General features: G+C 38.8%; 1 protein-coding gene across 4 annotated transcripts in view; it reads left to right on the forward strand.

The window, feature by feature from the left end:
- The window catches only part of LOC116868053 (cytochrome b5 reductase 4), an 80,357-nt gene extending 69,833 nt beyond the window's left edge, over positions 1-10,524 (forward strand). For 3 of the 4 annotated variants that reach the window (XM_032858042.1, XM_032858043.1, XM_032858046.1), the window contains 2 exons: positions 4,926-5,090; positions 9,996-10,524. In XM_032858042.1, the coding sequence (XP_032713933.1) occupies positions 4,926-5,090; positions 9,996-10,050 (220 nt within the window). In that variant the 3' untranslated portion in view covers positions 10,051-10,524. Of the gene's footprint in view, positions 1-4,925; positions 5,091-9,995 lie in introns of those variants that run through there. The other variant, XM_032858044.1, reaches the window with a different exon arrangement.
- The last annotated feature ends 6,833 nt before the right edge of the window (positions 10,525-17,357 follow it).

Below are 17,357 nucleotides of genomic sequence, written 5' to 3' on the forward strand. Positions count from 1 at the left end.
TCTGTTTCTCCCAGATGGTCCTCAAATAGTGTGTTTCTTAGAATGTGTTTTTTGGAATGTTCATGTGTTCCCCGCTAAAGGGCTCTGTGAATAAATAAATTAGAGAAAGAATATATACCATATTACCTCCTTGAAGGTTTGCTGGGAAATTAGCATATACAAGGTTTTGAGAAATTCTGAAGAAATCTATTTAAGTTTTCTTAACCCAGTAGTCCCAAACTCATTTGATAGGTTAGCCTTTTCTCATGGATTACCATTCAACATCAGGAAGCACAGGGTATTTCATCAGATTCATTTTGAGAAGTGTTTCCATAATGTATATATTTTATCAAATTTTAATCCCTAGCTATTTATTTTGTGAGTTATTTTCCTGTGGGCAAATAACAAGTCTTCTTGCTGTTTCTGGTATTTTTTATTAAGTTTTTAATTTTGATTCCAGTATAGTTAACATGTTCTGTTAGTTTTAGGTATAGAGTATAGTGATTCAATGATTCTGTACATTACCCAGTGCTCATCATGATAAGTACACTCTTTACTCCTCATCACCTTTTTCACCCATCCCCCACCCACCTGCCCTCTGTTTGTTCTCTGTAGTTAAGTGTCGGCTTCTTAGTTTGTTTCACTCTCTCTTCTTTTTTCCTTTGCTCATTTGTTTTGTTTCTTAAATTCCATGTGTGAGTGAAATCATATGGTATTATTCAGCCACAAAAAAAAAAGTGAAATCTTGCCATTTGCAACAACATGGATGGAGCTAGAGAGTATAATAGTAAGGGGAATAGAGAAAATGAGAAAGACAGATACCATATGATCTAGTATTTTTCTTTTAGGCCCTGGATACCCTAAAATACTATTCTCTGGGCAGTTACCAATCACGGAAGCTTCAAAAGCACAAAGTTGTAAGATGGGATCAGGGTTTTTAGGAGAACTAATAGCAATGATGTGTCAGATAGATTTGGGCTGAGGGTATTAGGGCAGTATTTTATTTTACTTTTTCATTTTTTTAAAGATCTTATTTATTTATTTGACAGAGAGAGACACACAGTGAGAGAGGGAACAGAAGCAGCAGAAGTAGAAGAGGGGGAAGCAGGCTTCCCGCTGAGCAGGGAGCCCAATGTGAGGCTCGATCCCAGGACTCTGAGATCATGACCTGAGCTGAAGGCAGATGCTTAATGACTGAGCCACCCAGGCACCCCTAGGGCAGTATTTTAGATAAGAGGTCTAAGGGCTTCAGTGAAGTTGTGGTAGTAAACATGGAAGGGTAGGGGACGCCTGTAAGAAATGTGAAGGAGGTAGATTTCAGAAGCTGACTACCTGGAGGAGGGACTTTGTTGTTGGATGACTGCAGGCTCTGCATAGAATTTAGACTGAATGAATACATTTGTATGTCAAGATATTTCATCTCAGATCATTATCCATCTACTCTAAAAGAATTTTTTTCACAAGCTTTTTGCTGCCATTGACATTTAGAACACACAGGCATTTTCTAGGAGTAGGTCTCTTTTCTCTCTTCATTCTCTTTTTATGTTGCTTTGCACTTTATGGATGATCTAAATTTATTTTCAGGTAACGTTTTCAAGAGTTCTAGACCATTCCTACATTTTGAAATCGTAGGGCAGGAAGGAATTTCGGAACCTCAAGACTGTAATTGTTTCAGGTGGCAATTTGGCCTTCTTCCAGAATAAACCAGAAGAAAGGATTCCATAGTAACCATCTGTGTCTTGATAGGGTAAAAAGGAGTCCCCCTTTTAAGTGTTCTTGAGTCTTAACTTGATATGGCTCCTACTCCAGTGTAAGCTCTTCTAGTCCTGTGAAGGGGATAAGCAAGATAGCAGCCTTTTACAATATCCCTAAAAATTGCATCCATGTGGCCGTTCACTTTTTCCATTGAGTGCCCAAAAGTTACAGTCAAGGGACCATTGTGTGAATAAATATGAAATGCATGAGAAGTTTACACCATTTATGTAAAGATCTCAGTTATTTACCACCCTTCAGTGGACACCTGCAGAAAGTATGCCAATGATAGGCTGTTTTTTGTTTTTTTTTTTTTTTAACATCTCAGTAAAAGAAAATTATGAGGTGTTTTTGTTTTGTTTTTTTTTTCAGATGAGAGGGACACCTCTGTTGATTTATATATCTTCACAGTTTTGTTCCAGTGACAGACTTGTTGGAAATAGAGCTAGAGGAGACACTTTTTTATCTTTAATTTAGCAAGGCAGTTGCTATCTTTTATCCAGTTGTCTATGTGTAATTGGGAATGTCTTAAGATAGTAGTTCAGCAGCTGTTTAGGGTCTCCTTTGATAATCTGATGAAGGATTATGTCTTCCCAGAAAAATGCACTTATGAGTTCATGTACATTTTTTAATGTGATTTCATAGATGCCAATACATGACTTTTTTCTTCTAAGTACAGTTTTTAGGGGTGCCCAGTTGGCTCATTTGGTTAAGTGTCTGCCTTGGGCTCAGGTCCATGATCCCAGGGTCATGAGCTCGAGCCCCTCATCGGGCTCCCTGCTGAGCCAGGAGCCTGCTTCTCCCTCTCCTGTTGCCCCCTGCTTGTGCTTTCTCTCTCCTCTGTCAAATAAATAAATAAGATATTTTTTTAAAATAAGTACAGTTTCAGGGGCACCTGGGTGGCTCAGTGGGTTAAAGCCTCTGCCTTCGGCTCAGGTCATGATTCCAAGGTCCTGGGATCAAGCCCCGCATGGGGCTCTCTGCTTGGCAGGGAGCCTACTTCCTCCTCTCTCTCTGCCTGCCTCCTCCTCTCTCTCGGCCTGCCTCTCTGCCTACTTGTGATCTCTCTCTGTCAAATAAATAAATAAAATCTTTAAAAAAAAAAAGTACAGTTTTTATTTTTGACCAGTATGGCTGCTTTGTAAATACATTTCTTTATTCATTCATCAGGCATTTTTTGCACACTTCCCTCAAGCCAGTATTGCACACTTTCCTCTAGATCCAGTATTAAATAAGGCAGGCAAGGATCCTGCCCTCATGGAGCAGTAAACAAATACAACATTCTAGAATTATCTAAAGCTATCTTAATTTTAAATGCTAGCAAGGAAAAAAATCGGTTAGTAGAAGGAAGTCTTTGGGAAGCTCTTTTGTACAGAGTAGATTAGAGTGCTGCTAAAACTACCTAGGAGCCTCAGAGGTTAAAAAAAAAAAAAAGAAAGTAATTCTGTAGGGTTCTTAAATATAAAATCAGAATACTAGAATAAGGATCATAGAGTTCTCCCACCTTGTCCTACACATGGGCAAATAAGACCTAGAGGCTGGGGTCTAGGTGGGAGCTAGGACTGGTTTTCTCACCCCTGGCAGGCACTCTGAGTTGGTCTGTCGTGCTTCATGCCTGTCTGTTTTGGGGACCTGTAACTCAGCGGCAGCAGAGCGATGTGAGGGAGAGCAGCACCAGATCTCTCTTGTTTCTCTTGTGATGCTTGGCTCCCCCAGCCCCCTCGCAAGGGAAACTGTTTTTTTCCGCTTTTTCTTAAGATTGACATTAATGGATGATTCATTTCTGCTGGTCTTGAGAAAATATCTCAGTTATTCACTGGAAACGGTAGAAAATCATTTGATCTGATGCTACTAAGAAAATGGGAAGAATTAATTGGCGTTTGCTACTTTGGAGAGCAGGTACAACATAAAATGTTTAATTTACTGTGATTCTTTACCAGTAGTTCACTCAACAGATTACAGAACTACGGGGGGAAATGGTCTGTAGTTACGTGGCGAGACTTAGCTTGATGTTCTTCTTTCTGACTTTAATTCTTTCTGACTTTAATTCTGTACATTTCCTTTTTCCTGTGTATCATTTCTTAGTGTTTGAGCACCTCCTGGGTGTTAGCCACTAGGGGCGCATTGACAGCCAAAGCATTATTCTCATGGAGCTCATGATCTACTGGGGAAGGTGGACTTCATGGACTAGTCATCTTGATGACCACATATTTACAAGCTGAAGAAAAGGGAAAGGGAGACATGTCTCCACCACATATAACAAAGGGCTGATGGGCTGCAATGCTTCCCCCTGTGGAAATGATGCTTGAGCTAAGAACTGAAGAGTGGGGCATGGTAGGAGCATTGGCAGAAAGAAAGAGAATGAGCAGCATGTGAAGACAGAATCAGACACACGGTTAGGAGCGAGGACTTGGCGAGGGTGTTCATGTGAGGGGTGAGGCAGGAAAAGGTATCCAGGATAAATCCCTGGCTTTGGCAACCAAGTTCAATGGCACCCCTCATAAGGATAACATCAGGAGTGTGGTAGGGAGGTCATAAGTTGAGGTTGAAGCGATTAAGACAGCAATAGTAAGAAGTCAAATAGGCCCTTGAGTCTGGAATTCATTGGAGAAGTTCAGGTCGGAGTTAAAATGCACATGTCATTGGTAATTGGCCTGTACTATGATTTATACAAGCAGATTATTATTTTTTTATTTTTTAATAAAGATAATGTATTATTAGCCCCAGTGGTACAGGTCTCTGAATCACCAGGTTTACACACTTCACAGCACTCACCATAGCACATACCTTCCCAATGTCCATAACCCCACCACCCTCTACCTACCCCGCTCCCCCAGGCCCCTCAGTTTGTTTTGTGACATTAAGAGTCTCTTATGGTTATACAAGCAGATTATTAATAGAAATGTGGAGTTCTCTGAGATCCCATGGAAGTCTCTTTCTAGTGAATCCTGTAAATAATGCCAGACTACTCTTCTTATCCGTAGCGAAAGCTAATCCTCAGTAAATATGCATTTACCTGTATGTTTTTGTTAAGTCTTTGCTTCCAATGTATTCTAGTGCTTTTCTAGAAGTGTATCACTCTTCTTGCATTAAGTTGTTCTCAAGGGGGAAAAAGAAAACATTTTCATGAACTTGAAACATGCTAATAATATGTTTAAAATAATAGATTTTTTTTAAATGTTTCTTTTCTCTAGATTTGATGTTGAATTTGTTCTCTCAGCACCTACTTCTGAATGGAATGGCAAGCGGGGACACATTTCACCAGCTCTTCTTTCTGAATTTTTGAAAAGAAGTTTAGACAAATCCAAAGTCCTCATCTGCATTTGTGGACCAACACCATTCACAGAACAAGGAATAAGGTGAGTAGTACTGTGGTAGGGAAAAGAATACCCAACACTTGGGGTGCCTGGGTGGCTCAGTGGGTTAAAGTCTCTGCCTTCAGCTCAGGTCATGCTCCCAGGGTGCTGGGATCGAGCCCAGCTTCGGGCTCTCTCCTCAGCGGGGAGCCTGCTTCCTTTCCTCTCTCTGCCTGCCTCTCTGCCTACTTGTGATCTCTGTCTGTCAAATAAACAAATAAAATCTTAAAAAAAAAGAATACCCAAAACTCTGAAATGCATATCATCTATAAAAAGCAATTGACTTAGCTCTCTGTTCTTCCCATTCATACACAGCGGCACTGCAATAGTCTGTTACAGCCTAAGAAAATAGTAAAGTTTTTAACCTTCATGCAGGGGGGAGGTTGGAGGCCAGGTTTATGTGTGGAGTTACATGGGAGTGAAGATCTCTGCTAATGACAGGCAGTGTGGATATATACTCATGAATTTGGTGCCACAGTCTTAGGTGGGACATTGGATTCAACCTCTTCTTACACCACAGCTTCAGAACATAGAGTGATTAGTAAGCATTGTTCATCTCATTGTAGCTTTTGGCTTTTTTTCATTCTCTGGAATTAGGCAAAAGCTAGTAAATTACAGTGACTGAAAGCCAGACAGCAAGACAGGAGAGACTAGAACAAAGACCAAGAGTTGAGTCTAGATAGTGAAACATCAGTGGTGGTGTTCATCTTGTTTGAAATTCACCTTACCCTGATTTAAATCTAAAATGACACTTTAAAATAATTCACTAAATGTAGCTACTATTGTGAGCCTAGGTGATTTCATTTTATTTTTTTTTAAGATTTTATTTATGTATTTGAGAGAGAGACAGTGAGAGAGAGCATGAGCAAGGAGAAGGTCCGAGGGAGAAGCAGACTCCCCATGGAGCTGGGAGCCCGATGCGGGACTCGATCCCGGAACTCCAGGATCATGACCTGAGCCTAAAGCAGTTGTCCAACCAACTGAGCCACCCAGGCTTCCCAGTCTAGGTGATTTTAAAATATGACTGCCTTAAATGCCCGGTTTTTCCTTGTTTTTGAAATATGGCTACACCTAACATTTTCTGGATAGTTTCCTCTCTTGTTATCTTATTTTTAATTTTAATTAAGAAAAAGATTAACCTCAATAAATAAAGACATTGAGAACTGTTTCTTTTCATGTTGCATTTTAAAGGTATTTTAATTAAATTTAAGTGTGTTTGTGGATTTTAATACCTTCAGAAAAATGTTCTTTAAGCTCTCTCAACTTAATTTTTTAAAATATTATAATTTAAACTTTTTTAATCTTTTAGAGTTAAAACTATTAAAATTATAGTGAAGACTAACTATATGATTTAAAGTAAAATAATTTTCCAGAGGAAAAAGGTTAAGAGATACATTCTTCAACTTTATTGGCACTGCTATTTTAGATGTATCTTAAGGCTTACTTTATAGATTGCAGCATAATAATCCTTTTAAATGATGGGAATCATGAACCCTTCAGCATTGAAAGAGACTGTCTTTAAGACCACTTAGTGCAGTTATAGTGACTGAGGAAGAATCCCTTGTCCAGCCTCCTAAAGAAGTGGGTTGTTTTCTCCCCTGAATGATGGACTATTTGCAGGCTCTTCCCACTCATTCTTGTGCTGTGTGTGCAAGGCTTAGCCCACTACCTTGCACACCGGAGCCTCGGTGGGTGTGGAATTAAATAGAAGGTAGCCAAGATCCTCGTATACCTACATTTTTAAAATTGACTATAATTCCCCAGTTTTAGTTTCTCAACTTTACCTCTGAGCTAATCTTTCTGTGCTGCCCCATCTGGCTTGCCTAGGATTGCTCGGGGCTGTCACTGATCGTCATCTATGGGTCCCTGCTTTTGCTCACCTTCGAGCATGCTGCATGTTGTTGCTTCTGATTCACATCAGAACAGGCACACCTTGTTTCATTGCTCTTCACTTGATGTGCTTCGCAGATAGTGCCTTTTTTTTTTTTAAACATATTGAAGGTTGGTGACAACCCTGCAGCGGGCGAGTCCGTCGGTGCTATTTTCCCAGCAGCATTTGCTCACTTTGTGTCTCTGTTTTGGTAATTCTCATGATATTTCACGCTTCTTCATTATTATTATGTGTGTTACAGTGATCTGTGATCAGTGATTACAGCTTGCCGAGAGCTCAGATGATGGCTAGTGTGTTTTAGCAGGAGAGAATTTTTTTAATGAAAGTATGTACATTGTTTTTTTCGCCAGTGCTGCTGCACACTTACTAGACTGTAGTGCAAAGATAACTTTGATATGCATTGGAAAACAAAAATTCATTTGCCTTGCTATTTTGGCACTATTTGCTTTATTGCACTCATCTGGAACCCAGTCCACAGTATCTCTGAAGATTGCCTGTACCTGCAACTCATAGCACCTGCCCTTGTGGCATCTCGTTTAGGTCTCTCATTTCTTTGACTTCCTCGCCTTAACCATCTTAATGGATGTGGTGTATCTCTTACCTGGAAGTTACTTGGGTCTCTTATTCTATCATAGTTTTTGCTGTCCTGAAGAATGACTCTGAGGCCCCCTCCCTGAGGCCCTCCAAAGTTAATCTCATGTCTGCTACGTATGTGTAACCATATCAAACATACACTCCATGTTGGTGAAAATTTGTTAAATTTGTATGATATGATAACAGAGAAAGACTCAGAAACGGATCTTACTGTAATATAGGTAAAGAGAGCAAGATAACTACTTGCTCAGTTAATGTGCTTTCATCTACACAGTACCCACTTGTAGAGTACATAGATAAATAAAACCGTCTCTGCTTTCGAGGTCCACACTGTCTAGTGGTAGAAACAGATACCCACACCGACTAAAATAGGACTCAGAATATCATAAACACTCTTACAAGAGGTAAAAACAAAGTGTTCTGAAAATTCAGGAAGAGGCTATTTTTACCTAGGGGTATGTATTGGAGAGAGAGGAGGAAGACCCATTCTTTGAGTGATGGCCAAAATGTTGCCAGTCAGAGGAGGTGGAGAAGGGTATGGTAGGCAGAGGAACAAGCAGACACACTGAGGAGTCAGATATTCCAAAGACAAGACTGGCGTGGCCAATGTGAAGCCACTAGCCAGTGAGGGACAGTGAGCGTGGCTGGAAGGGTTGGATGAGTTCAGCCAATGAGAGGCTTGACTGTTGTACCCTATTGGTCCTATGGCTCCTGTGCCAGACTGTTACTTTGTCTGAATATGTGTGTATGTCTAGAAGCTGCTAATTTGAGTCTGAATCCCAGCTCTATCACTTACAGTGATCTTGAAATTACTAAGCGGGTGTCCTAGAGCCAATTCCGCCTTTCCAAGCTAGTACACTCATCTGTGCAAGGGAATAAATAATAATACTTAGGCATGTGAAATGATTAGCACAGGGACTACATACAGTGATTACTAAATAAATGTTTTTATTTTCAACAACATTTTTTTCTTTTTTATAACATACAGTGTTATGTTAGTTTCACGAATACATGATGATGATTCAGTAGATTACTCAGTGTTCATCACAATAAGTGGGCTCTTGAGCCCTTTATCTATGTCATCCATCCCTACTGGCAACCCCTGGTTTGTTCTCTGTATTCGAGAGTCTTTTTTTTTTTTCTTTTTTTGGTCTTTTTTTGTTTGTTTGTTTGTTCATTTTTTGTTTCTTAAACTCCACATGAGTGAAACCCTATGGTCGTTGTCTTTCTCTGTTTCCAGCAGCATTTTAAAGAGCTACTTCTAAGATTTCAGTCTCTATTTATAATGTTTTACAAGTTGAATTATAATATACTTGAGCAGTATTTCTGCTTGTCTTGTTCAGTTTGGGAGAATGAAGATAGAATGTCAGGGGGATCAGCTCCTTACTTTGAAAACTGGTGAATAAAGGGGGGAAAATATGCATTATTTGCCTTTTCTGTATGAGCTCTCCTACTGAGTAAGTACATAATAAATTTGCAGAAGTTTGTTTTTCTCTGTAGAATTCCTTAGGTGATAAATGAAGAAAGAATTGTAGTATGTGTCACCAACTTCTGTCCCTAATGAATTAATGGATATGTGATGAATTAATGGTTGTTAGCATCCAAAAAGAGAGCCAGTCAGGTATTTGCCTTCTGATGGAAAAACACCGCCTATGATGTAGCCTTATCAAAAAAGAATTGAACCTGTATTTAATCAAGCCTCTGGATCAGGTTATTAAATTGTGGGAAATAAGAAGACTTAGGAACATATTTTTTTAAGTTTTTTTAAAATTTTTATTTATTTATTTATTTGACAGAGAGAGAGAGATCACAAGTAAGCAGAGCAGCAGGCAGTGGGGGGAAGGGGGGAAGCAGACTCCCCACCCAGCAGAGACCCCGATGTGGGGCTCGATCCCAGGACTCTGGGATCATGACCCGAGCCAAAGGCAGAGGCTTAACCCACTGAGCTACCCAGGCGCCCCAGAACATATATTTTAAAAAGAGGGCATCAGAACATAACATTAAAGTATACCACAAAAATGAGGCAAAATGAAGACTCTGGGAGGCTCGCCACATAAAAAACCTGGTTTTGTCAACAAAGAAATTGCAGAGCAGAGAGAGAGAAGGGATACTGTAGATCAAAAGGTACCTAAAAGATGTCAGCCAGTCACAGTGAGTAGACTTAAATTGGCATTAAACAAACTTAAAAATTATGGCACTTATTAGATAATCGAAAATTTGAACACTGATTAGATATTTGGTGATATTAAAAAATAATAGTTAATTATTTTTAGAAGTGTTAAGTGTGTTTTTTTTTTTCTAGAAAATACATACTAAGCAGGGAAAATGAAAAAAAAAATACTATGGTTAAGATGATAAACTTTGATCTTATTTATTTTTAAACATTTTCCCAAAGAAACATGTACTCTGTGTTTGTTTTTCAGGTTGCTGCATGAACTGAACTTTTCCAAAGATGAGATCCATAGTTTTACAGCATAATGAAGAGCTCTCATTGTCCTTTATTCAACTGTTTTTGTCTAAATTTGTGATTATTTAGGATTTTTTAAGAGCACATTTTTGTACATACTAACTAAAAGGTCAACTAGAATCCAGGTTTCAGTTTCTTCAAGGAAATCAAATGTTCCTTCCGTATAGATGACTTGTTGACTTTATTTTGTACCATAACTTATTTTACTACTGATTTCTGACCTGGAATCAATCATGGCAACAAGTCCATACAGGAGTCTTTTGTGATGAGTCACAAACTTCCTTACCATTTAAAGTGTATCACTGTTTTACAGTAAGCTCTTGTGTTTTATGACATGATAAAGTAAATGATCATTTTGATCATGTTTCTATGACGTAAAATGTCTTCTTAGCAATACAGATTAAATTTTACATTGCACTGTTAACTCAGGAAATGATCATTTATGTCCTTGTAAGACTATTAAAACTTGGAATGTTAACAACTTATCAAGTGATCCAGACATTTGTGTGTGTGTGTGTGTGTGTGTCTCACTGATACAGAGTAGAATAAAAGTATACTTAGTACTTTTTAATTCTTGTGGTGGAAATGGGTTTGAATGCAGCAATATCCAGTCTGTGTCTAAGGGGCATTTAAAAGGCAACGATAGAAGATTCTGGAGACACCTCACATACGCGGTTTTGAATTAGATGTGTCAGAGAGTGGAAGAGAATCTTAACAACTCTTTTGATTACTAGCCAAAATTAGAGGTGTCAGGAAAGATCATGAAAGTGGCATCTGGTCCCATGACCTAAAATAATCATTTGGAGCTTGGGGATGGGTTAAACTGTAATTCCCTCTGAGCCCATCCAGAGGCACACTGTGTCCTAAATGCTGCCTTCCCCGCCTGGCTGCTTCCTGCACACCTGGCAGTTCAGCAGGGAGCCCTTCAGAGCTCTGATGTGTGGGCAATTCATTTTCTTCCCCGCCCCATGCTGCCTGCAGCCTCCAAGTACCTTCCCAGACTGGGATTTAGCAAAGGACATCCAGAAAAGTCACTGAGCTTTTCATGTGGAAACCGTTGAATGCATAAATGGCTACTACGGGAACTGAGATTTTTCCCTCTTACTCTCAGTACAGCGGCCTGGTTTTCCCAGAAAGGGGAGGGTGGGAGGTGTCTCCAATTTCCCTGAAAATGTTACATCTTCACTGAATGAGGTACTCCCCAGGAACACAATATTAACATTCCTGGAATGACAAACCCCCAGCTGATGTGGCTGCACGTGTTCTGGTGGCTGGGGGACCCATCTCCCTGGCCTCCTGCTCCTGCAGCCCATTCTACCCGCCTCCGCCATTCCCTGAGCCTGGCGGGACCCAGTTGTCCTGGCTGCCAGCGCTCCCTGCTGGTTAACAGGAACATTTTGTAGCTTCTGCCTCCCTGCCACCTCCTGTTTCTCCTCAGAGAGATTGTAAACTCTCTGGGCACAACCTTTCTGTAGTTTATTAGTGAATATATCAGTCATTTCCACCCCAGCCAAAATTTTTCTCATCTTTTCTAAATGTTTTTCTCTTCAATCCTCTTCTAATCACCTCAAGCTCACAAAATCCTTTTTTATTCTCTATATGTATCTCTTCCTCATTCCTCTTCTTACTGTATTTTTTAAAATTTTTTAATTTTTTTATAAACATATAATGTATTATTAGCCCCAGGGGTACAGGTCAGTGAATCGCCAGGTTTACACACTTCACAGCACTCACCATAGCACATACCTTCCCCAATGTCCATAACCTCACCACCCTCTCCCTACCCCCCTCCCCCTGGCCACCCTGTTTTTTTTGTGACATTAAGAGTTTCGTATAGTTTGTGTCCCTCCCGATCCCATCTTGTTTCATTTATTCTTTTCCTAACCCCCAAACCCCCCACGTTGCATCTCCACTTCCTCATATCAGTGAGATCATATGATAGTTGTCTTTCTCCGATTGACTTATTTCGCTAAGCATAATACCCTCTAGTTCCATCCACGTCATCGCAAATAGCAAGATTTCATTTCTTCTGATGGCTGCATAGTATTCCATTGTATATGTATACTATACTTCTTCATCATACATTCATCTGTTGATGGACATCTAGGTTCTTTCCATAGTTTGGCTATTGTGGACATTGCTGCTATAAACATTCGGGTGCACGTGCCCCTTCGGATCACTACGTTTGTATCTTTATAGGGTAAATACCCAGTAGTGCAATTGCTGGGTCATAAGGTAGCTCTATTTTCAACATTTTGAGGAACCTCCATGCTGTTTTCCAGAGCGGTTGCACCAGCTTGCATTCCCACCAACAGTGTAGGAGAGTTCCCCTTTCTCCGCATCCTCGCCAGCATCTGTCATTTCCTGACTTGTTAAGTTTAGCCATTCTGACTGGTGTGAGGTGGTATCTCATTGTGGTTTTGATTTGTGTTTCCCTGATGCCAAGTGATGTTGAGCACTTTTTCATGTATCTGTTGGCCATCTGGATGTCTTCTTTGCAGAAATGTCTGTTTATGTCCTCTGCCCATTTCTTGATTGGATTATTTGTTCTTTGGGTGTTGAGTTTGATAAGCTCTTTATAGATTTTGGATACTAGCCCTTTATCTGATATGTTGTTTGCAAATATCTTCTCCCATTCTGTCAGTTGTCTTTTGGTTTTGTTGATTGTTTCCTTTGCTGTGCAAAAGCTTTTGATCTTGATGAAATCCCAATAGTTCATTTTTGCTCTTGCTTCCCTTGCCTTTGGCGATGTTCCCAGGAAAAAGTTGCTGTGGCTGAGGTCAAAGAGATTGCTGCCTGTGTTCTCCTCAAGGATTTTGATGGATTCCTTTCTCACATTGAGGTCCTTCATCCATTTTAAGTCTATTTTCATGTGTGGTGTAAGGAAATGGTCCAAGTTCATTTTTCTGCATGTGGCCATCCAATTTTCCCAACACCATTTATTGAAGAGGCTGTCTTTTTTCCATTGGACATTCTTTCCTGCTTTGTCAAAGATTAGTTGACCATAGAGTTGAGGGTCTATTTCTGGGCTCTCTATTCTGTTCCATTAATCTATGTGTCTGTTTTTGTGCCAGTACCATACTGTCTTGATGATGACAGCTTTGTAATAGAGCTTGAAGTCTGGAATTGTGATGCCACCAACTTTGGCTTTCTTTTTCAATATTCTTTTGGCTCTTTGGGGTCTTTTCTGGTTCCATATAAATTTTAGGATTATTTGTTCCATTTCTTTGAAAAAAATGGATGGGATTTTGATAGGGATTGCATTAAATGTGTAGATTGCATAGACATTTTCACAATATTTATTCTTCCAATCCATGAGCATGGAATATTTTTCCATTTCTTTGTGTCTTCCTTAATTTCTTTCATGAGTACTTTATAGTTTTCTGAGTATAGATTCTTAGTCTCTTTGGTTAGGTTTATTCCTAGGTATCTTATGGTTTTGGGTGCAATTGTAAATGGGATTGACTCAATTTCTTTTTCTTCTTTCTTATTGTTGGTGTAAAGAAATGCAACTGATTTATGTGCATTGATTTTATATCCTGACACTTTACTGAATTCCTGTACAAGTTCTAGCAGATTTGGAGTGGAGTCTTTTGGGTTTTCCACATACAGTATCATATCATCTGCAAAGAGTGAGAGTTTGACTTCTTTGCTGATCTGGATGCCTTTAATTTCTTTTTGTTGTGTGATTGCTAAGGCTAGAACTTCTAGTACTATGTTGAATAGCAGTGGTGATAATGGACATCCCTGCCATGTTCCTGACCTTAGGGGAAAAGCTCTCAGTTTTTCTCCATTGAGAATGATATTTGCGGTGAGTTTTTCAGAGATGGCTTTGATAATACTGAGGTATGTGCCCTCTATCCCTACACTTTGAAGAGTTGTGATCAGGAAGGGATGCTGTACTTTGTCAAATGCTTTTTCAGCATCTATGGAGAGTATCATATGGTTCTTGTTCTTTCTTTTATTAATGTATTGCATCACATTGATTGATTTGAGGATGTTGAACCAACCTTGCAGCCCTAGAATAAATCCCACTTGGTCATGGTGAATAATCCTTTTAATGTGCTGTTGGATCCTATTGGCTAGTATTTTGGTGAGAATTTTCACATCTGTGTTCATCAAGGATATTTGTCTGTAATTCTCTTTTTTGATGGGATCCTTGTCTGGTTTTGGGATCAAGGTGATGCTGGCCTCATAAAATGAGTTTGGAAGTTTTCCTTCCATTTCTATTTTTTGGAACAGTTTCAGGAGAATGGGAATTAATTCTTCTTTAAATGTTTGGTAGAATTCCCCTGAGAAGCTGTCTGGCCAGGGGCTTTTGTTTGGAGATTTTTGATGACTGTTTCAATCTCCTTACTGGTTATGGGTCTGTTCAGGCTTTCTATTTCTTCCTGGTTCAGTTGTGGTAGTTTATATGTCTCTAGGAATGCATCCATTTCTTCCAGATTGTCAAATTTGTTGGCGTAGAGTTGCTCGTAACATGTTCTTATATTGTTTGTATTTCTTTGGTGTTAGTTGTGATCTCTCCTCTTTCATTCATGATTTTATTTATTTGGGTCCTTTCTCTTTTCTTTTTGATAAGTCTGGCCAGGGGTTTATCAATCTTATTAATTCTTTCAAAGAAGCAGCTCCTAGTTTCGTTGATTTGTTCTATTGTTTTTTTGGTTTCTATTTCATTGATTTCTGCTCTGATCTTTATGATTTCTCTTCTCCTGCTGGGTTTAGGGTTTCTTTCTTGTTCTTTCTCCAGCTCCTTTAGGTGTAGGGTTAGGTTGTGTACCTGAGACCTTTCTCGTTTCTTGAGAAAGGCTTGTACCGCTATATATTTTCCTCTCAGGACTGCCTTTGTTGTGTCCCACAGATTTTGAACCGTTGTATTTTCATTATCATTTGTTTCCATGAATTTTTTCAATTCTTCTTTAATTTCCTGGTTGACCCATTCATTCTTTAGAAGGATGCTGTTTAGTCTCCATGTATTTGGGTTCTTTCCAAATTTCTTCTTGTGATTGAGTTCTAACTTCAGAGCATTGTGGTCTGAAAATATGCAGGGAATGATCCCAATCTTTTGATACCGGTTGAGACCTGATTGAGGACCAAGGATGTGATCTATTCTGGAGAATGTTCCATGGGCACTAGAGAAGAATGTGTATTCTGTTGCTTTGGGATGAAATGTTCTGAATATATCTGTGATATCCATCTAGTCCAGTGTGTGATTTAAGGCCTTTATTTCCTTGTTGATCTTTTGCTTGGATGATCTGTCCATTTCAGTGAGGGGAGTGTTAAAGTCCTCTACTATTACTGTATTATTGTCCATGTGTTTCTTTGATTTTGTTATTAATTGGTTTATATAGTTGGCTGCTCCCATGTTAGGGGCATAGATATTTAAAATTGTTAGATCTTGTTGGACAGACACTTTGAGTATGATATAGTTTCCTTCCTCATCTCTTATTATAGTCTAATTGATCTGACTAAAATCTAATTGATCTGATATAAGGATTGCCACCCCAGCTTTCTTCTGATGTCCATTGGCACAGTAAATTGTTTTCCACCCCCTCACTTTAAATCTGAAGGTGTCTTTGTGTCTAAAATGAGTTTCTTGTAGGCAGCATATTGATAGGTTTTGTTTTTTTATCCATTCTGATACCCTGTGTCTTTTGATTGGGGCATTTAGCCCATTAACATTCAGGGTAACTATTGAGAGATATGAATTTAGTGCCATTGTATTGCCTGCAAGGTGACTGTTACTGTATATTGTCTCTGTTCCTTTCTGATCTACTACTTTTAGTGTCTCTTTGCTTAGAGGACCCCTTTCAATATTTTCTGTAGAGCTGGTTTGGTGTTTGCGAATTCTTTCAGTTTTTGTTTGTCCTGGAAGCTTTTTATCTCTCCTTTTATTTTCAATGATAGCCTAGCTGGATATAGTGTTCTTGGCTGCATGTTTTTCTCGTTTAGTGCTCTGAATATATCATGCCAGTTCTTTCTGGCCTGCCAGGTCTCTGTGGATAAGTCCGCTGCCAATCTAATGTTTTTACCCTTGTATGTTACAGACTCCTTTTCCTGGACTGCTTTCAGGATTTTGTCTTTGTCGCTAAGACTTGTAAATTTCACTATCAGGTTACGGGGTGTGGAACTATTTTTATTGATTTTGAGGGGCATTCTTTGCATCTCCTGGATTTTGATGTTTGTTCCCTTTGCCATATTAGGGAAATTCTCTCCAATAATTCTCTCCAATATTCCTTTTGCTCCCTTCTCTCTTCCTTCTTCTTCTGGAATCCCAATTATTCTAATGTTGTGTCGTCTTATGGTGTCACTTATCTCTTGAATTCTCCCCTCATGGTCCAGCTGTTTGTCTCTCTTTTGCTCAGCTTCTTTATTCTCTGTCACTTGGTCTTCTATGTCACTAATTCTTTCTTCTGCCTCATTTATCCTAGCAATAAGAGCTTCCATTTTTTATTGCACCTCATTAATTGCTTGTTTTAATTTCAACTAGGTTAGATTTTAGTTCTTTTATTTCTCCAGACAGGGTTTCTCTAATATTTTCCATGCCTTTTTCGAGCCTGGCTAGAACCTTGAGAATCATCATTCTGAACTCTAGATCTGACATATTACCATGTCCATATTGATTAGTTCCCTAGCCTTCGGTACTGCCTCTTGTTCTTTTTTTTTTTTTTTTTTTTTTTTTTTTGGTGGTGAGTTTTTCCGCCTTGTCATTTTGTCCAGATAAGAATATATGAAGGAACAAATAAAATACTAAAAGGGTGGCAAAGACCCCAGGAAAATGTGCTTTAACCAAATCAGAAGAGACCCAAAATCGTCAGGGGGAGAAAGGAGGTAAAAAAAAAAAAAGTTCAGAAAAAAAAAAAATTAAAAAAAGAATACAAATAAACAATACAGAAAAGAAAAAAATATATATGTATATATATTAAGTAATTGGAACAGGGTCACCCACTTAATTTTGGGAGTATTTTGGTCTCTTAGAAGAAACTACCTCCCAAAATTTTAAAGAATGAAAAACATATATAAGGGTAAACACAATGAAGGGGTGGAATATGACTATAAAGATGAAAAAAAAATTTTTTTAATTTCTAAAAAAGCAGTTGATAAGGTAAGTTGGTTGGGAGAAAGAAAAAGAAAGTGGAGAGAATTTGCTTGGGCTGGAGACTAGAACAAGCCTGGTGCTAGATTTAGGGTGTATTTTGATCTATTAGAAGAAGTTGTACCCCAAATTTTTTAGAAGAAAAAACCTTATGTGTATATAAAAAATAAAGTTAGATACAATGAAGGATAAAATAGGATTATAATGAAGGTTCAAAAAATA

The sequence above is a fragment of the Lontra canadensis genome, unplaced genomic scaffold (genome assembly GCF_010015895.1).
Source record: "Lontra canadensis isolate GAN:19392208 unplaced genomic scaffold, GSC_riverotter_1.0 scaffold14, whole genome shotgun sequence".
NCBI lineage: Eukaryota > Metazoa > Chordata > Mammalia > Carnivora > Mustelidae > Lontra > Lontra canadensis.